Here is a 4765-nt window from a genome sequence, read left to right as displayed (position 1 = left end):
AATGACATGAGACAAAGTATATGTGAACTGCTGTATGGAAAGTGAATTTGCTCTGTAAATCTTCACCCAAATCACAATAATAAATAAATAAATAATAATAAAAAAAGTGGTCCTGGATAGAGTAGGGGAAATGTGGAACAAAACTCATAATCATAAAAAAGACCAGGCTTATTGATCTGATGAAGACTGGTTGAATGCCTGAGACTATGGCCCTTAGACAGCTTTCAAGCTAGGAAGTCAACTTAACCCCCATGATTCAACTGGCAACTAAACAATAGGCCTATAAGGTTAACAGTAGTATCAGGAGGTTTCACATTCATTAAAACAATCAAGGATAAGAGATTAAGAGGACAACATTTGCCCAGAGTTAAGAGCTAGGAAGCCCAGAGGAGATGGGTACAGGGAGGAAGTGAGAAGAATGCTGTGACAATGTGGGGACTGCAATAAATGTCGCAAAACAGAATATGTATGGATTGTTGAATGGAAAACCAATTTGTTCTGTAAACTTTTCCCGAAATCATATACCAAAAAAAAAAAAGGAACAGGAAAACACACACTGACGTTTTTTTAAAAAAACCCAAAAAAGTAGGCACAGAGAAGTACTATTTCAGTAACAACTGTTCTCAACAGTGGTTGAAATTAAAGTTGTTTGATTACAGTTAGCTTTATCTTTCTAATTATCATCCTTCAACCCTGGTCCCTGGGTGGTGCACATGGTTACGTATTCAACTACTTGTCAAAAGGTTGGCAAGGAACACATCCAGAGGTACCTGGAGGCCTGTCTGGAAATTTGCTTCCAAAAGGTCACAGCCTTGAAAACCCTATGAGCAGTTCTATTCTGCACACAGGTGGTCACCATAAGTTGGAATCAAGTCAATGGCAACTAACAACAACAAAACAATCTTGGAAATAGTTAATGTTTTCTGAAACTTCTGAATACTATCTGCTTCTTTTAAGGTTGACGTCTGAGAAAACTGATCTTTAATTTTAAATCTGTTTGTTAGGCTATATATTATCTAATATTTTAAATGGGGCTTCAATCTTTCAGGATTAATGCTTTTACATTTCAGTTTAGCTCTCTGGAAAGTGTCTTCTCATCATGAATTGCAAGAAAATTTCTGCTATCTGGTGTTAGCTTTCAGTACTCTCCCTTGATTTGTGAAATTTCAACTTTTACTTACTAATGGAGAGAGAAGTTTATAGTTTTTGCTGTCCTGGAAGAGAGAAATAAAAATAGTAGTTCAAAAATACTTAATTGGGAATTCTACTTCTAGCAAGAGTAATTTATATTTTTTTAGTTTCAGATCACCATTTGTTTTCCTCTCCTTTCCATTAAACAATTCATTAACACTGTGACTTCTTTAAGTGTTTCTCAAGTTTTTTTTTTTTTTTTAAATTATGCTCAAGATACTTCTTAAAGGTGCTTGGCTGAAACAGTAAATTTTTCTCAGTGTTTCCCAAGTTTTTTAAGTGGAAAGAAATACAAAGACGTTGATTTTAATAGCTTTTTTTTTCCCTTCAAAGTCCATCTCTACAAGTATTTAAAACAAACTGCTGAAAGAAAGAAAGAAAAGTCTCCTACCTCTGATACCCTGATTGGCAGGAGAAATTGGTTTGGTTGTTTCTACTACATAATCCAGTATGCCTTGTGTTATTTCACTGTTGCCTTGAAGTTTGGTTTCCAGCAAAACTTTCTTTCTCTTTTTTTTCTGTCCTTCAATGGGAACTTCATGCAACAAAATCTTAAATGAGAAAATAGTTAAGAAAAAGTTGATATCCTCTAGAATACTACTATAAACTAACAGTCTTTTTCCAGCTTTGCTGCATATTAGAATCATCTGGGAAGCTTTTAAAAACAATATCAATATCCAGACCCATCTCAGCTCAATCTGAAAAGGAAGCTCAGAAGAATGAATCCTGGTACTGAGAGTTTTAAAAGTTCCCCAGGTGATTCTAAAGTGCAACCAGGACTGAGAACCACTAGCCAAAGCACAACAGCAGCAGCAGCAGCAGCAGCCGCCTACTGAGAACCTCTGAAGTAACCTTTAATAGGTTTCTGATAACTAACCTTAAAAAAGCAATTAAATCAAAATGCTAGATGATTAGCTGGAGTCAGGTTAAATTAGAAATATTTCATGGTGTTTGGAACTGTTGCACAGAAGAGATAACAATTCTGTTATAAATATGTATTTTGCCTCAATTATACGTTTACTAGTATAAGTACATATTTCAAAACTACAGAGAAATAAGTGGTCAAAATTTAATTAAAATAAGATTATTTAAAAATGACTGTTGAATCAGTTATTTAAGATGACAACTAAGAATACTTTATAGATAGAAATTTTGAATGAGCTGTTTTTTTGGTGGGTGGTAGTGGTTTTATTTTAAGTTTTGAAAGCCATTTAATATATTGAACTAAAAGTTAAATCTATACATTTTAAAGAAAATTCAAATGAGTAACTCTGAACATCTAAAAACCTACCCGGGTCAACGAACAGCACAATAATTAAAAGACATGCAGCAAAAAGAATAAAAAAAGTGATAGGCAGAGATCCAAAATAATGAGCTCATCAGTTAAGAATTTATAGATATGTAAGACTTTATACATAAATGATAATGTGGCATTCAATAATACCAAATCAAATGCTATTAATTTTCTCTCACTTCATATGACTTAGCTCTGTATTCACGAGAATTGAGACTGGCGGTGTTCTTTGGACGAATAACGGCAACATAGGTCTCTTCTATGTTTTCTGGATTTCCCATTGCTTCATAAAATAAACAGAGAAGAATCCCTTGAAAGATTAAATTAAATAGCATAATTGGTGACAAGTTAAAAAATAGAATATTGCATCCTAACTTGACAACTTTATTTTCACATAACCATTCTAAGAACCAACTTAAAAAGTTCAAACATTGGATTTTTTGTTATCTCCAAAACCAAACCAAAACCAATACTGTTAAGTCTATTCCAATTCATAGCAAACCTATAGGACAGAGCAGAACTGCCCCATAAGGTTTCCTAGGCTACAGTCTTTACTAGAGCAGGTCACCAACCACTTCTTGGAAGGAGGATTGGGCAATCTACTTCCGTAGAGATACCGCCTTGGAAACCCAAGGAGGGGTCGCTGTGAGTCAAATCCTCTTGAGGGCAGCAAGTCTGGTTTGGTTTAAAGCAGGTCACCAGGTCTTTTCTCACACAGAGTGGCCTATGGGTTCAAACTCCCTGGTTACTAGCCAAGGGTTTAACTCACTGCATCACCATAGTGATAGAGAATAATACACACTTTTCCCCAAAAAATTACATAAAAGAAAATGTTATACTGACATATTTGTTAACAGTTTAGAAGTTGGAACTAGTTAGCTACTTTATATCCACTGACAATCACTCCAGAATCTTTGGAAAAGAGAACATTGACATAAGAAATTTGGATGCGCTATAGTTTAAAATAAACATCTTGTCTTCTGGAATAGAGTTCAAAGTGATAATGTAAGTAAAACAGGCTTCTATATAGCTATCATAAATACCCAGATAAATAAAGTCCCATATACTGTCTTCAAAATATTCTTCCTCAGGACTGAGAAATGTGAGATGAAGGAGACAGAAAGCAGACACCAGAACTCAAACTTTTGGAGTCTGAGACCACTTCAGGCAAGGGTTAAACAATCCTAAGAATCAATGTATAAAAAATAATTTCTCTTTATAATGATGTTAACAAAAAAACCTAAACTATGTTTATTATATTTGACAAAGAAAAGAAAAATTAGAAAGATTTCCATCCAAGATAGTTTAAAATGTTCTGATTTTTAAAAGGTTATACCTTCTACTACCTAGAAGTTACTTAAGTGAAACATCTTAATCTCTGTTGTTGTCGTTATGTGCCCTCGAGTTGGACTGACTCATAGTGACCCCTCCTTGGGTTGCCAAGGCAGTATCACTACAGAAGTAGATTGCCCAACCTTCCTTCTGAAGAGTGGCCGGTGGGTTTGAACCACCAGCTTTCTGGTTAGCAGTCAAGTGCCTTAGGCACTAAGCTACCGGGAGCTCCCTTTTAAACTCTAGTTTTTGGGAAAGCACCAAGCCATTACTTGCACTTTCATTACTTTACAGATTTCATTCCTTTTATTTACAAGCACTTTTTCATTTTCATAGGTTATAATCTCTTGGAAGCCAAAAATGAACAATTTTCTTTGGAGATGCCTATCACAGAGCCATAAACATTTGGTCAGTTGATAAAAGCTTTCCTTTTTTTTTTTTTTTGTCATTGAAACTTATACTACATTTTATTCTTAATTCCTCTTTGGAGAAAGAAAGTAAGTTAATTATTGAAACTTTTTCATATAGAAGAAATGTAGCCTGTAGCTAGGGATAGTCTGGTCTGACTGTCCATGATAAAAGCTTTCTGATGACATAATAGTCGTCTATTACCATTACCAATTCTCCAGGTAATCCAAATATTTCCCACCAATGTATTCAATACATGTATATATATACAACCCCACCATCCCGACTCATGTTAAGTTTTTGCTAGGTAATTTCCAACGAGTAATTGAATTTCAATTTCACTCTTGGAAAATAATTCACAGTCCAATAATTCTTTGTCTCATTAAGTGCTATTATTAATTTCTTTCCATGGCTAGAGTAAAATAAAGAAGCCCTGGTGGCACAGTGGTTAAGCACTCAGTTGCTAACCAAAAGGTTGGTGGTTCAAACCCACCAGCAGCTGTTCAGGGGAAAGATGTGGCAGTCTGCTTCCCTTGGACA

The 4765-nt window shown here is 34.9% G+C and overlaps 1 protein-coding gene across 1 annotated transcript in view; it reads right to left on the bottom strand.

Moving 5' to 3' along the window:
- The window catches only part of KRIT1 (KRIT1 ankyrin repeat containing), a 36334-nt gene extending 33568 nt beyond the window's left edge, over positions 1 to 2766 (bottom strand). The window contains exons 1-2 of the mRNA XM_007939819.2: positions 2665 to 2766; positions 1583 to 1742 (exon numbers count right to left, since the gene is read on the bottom strand). Coding sequence (XP_007938010.1) covers positions 1583 to 1742; positions 2665 to 2766 — 262 coding nt within the window. The remainder of the gene's footprint in view (positions 1 to 1582; positions 1743 to 2664) is intronic.
- Between the last annotated feature and the right edge of the window lie 1999 nt (positions 2767 to 4765).

Source organism: Orycteropus afer, unplaced genomic scaffold (assembly GCF_000298275.1).
Source record: "Orycteropus afer afer isolate SDZICR_OR568_19922 unplaced genomic scaffold, OryAfe1.0 scaffold00063, whole genome shotgun sequence".
Classification (NCBI taxonomy): domain Eukaryota; kingdom Metazoa; phylum Chordata; class Mammalia; order Tubulidentata; family Orycteropodidae; genus Orycteropus; species Orycteropus afer.
This window is presented reverse-complemented; position numbering and strand designations above follow the sequence as displayed.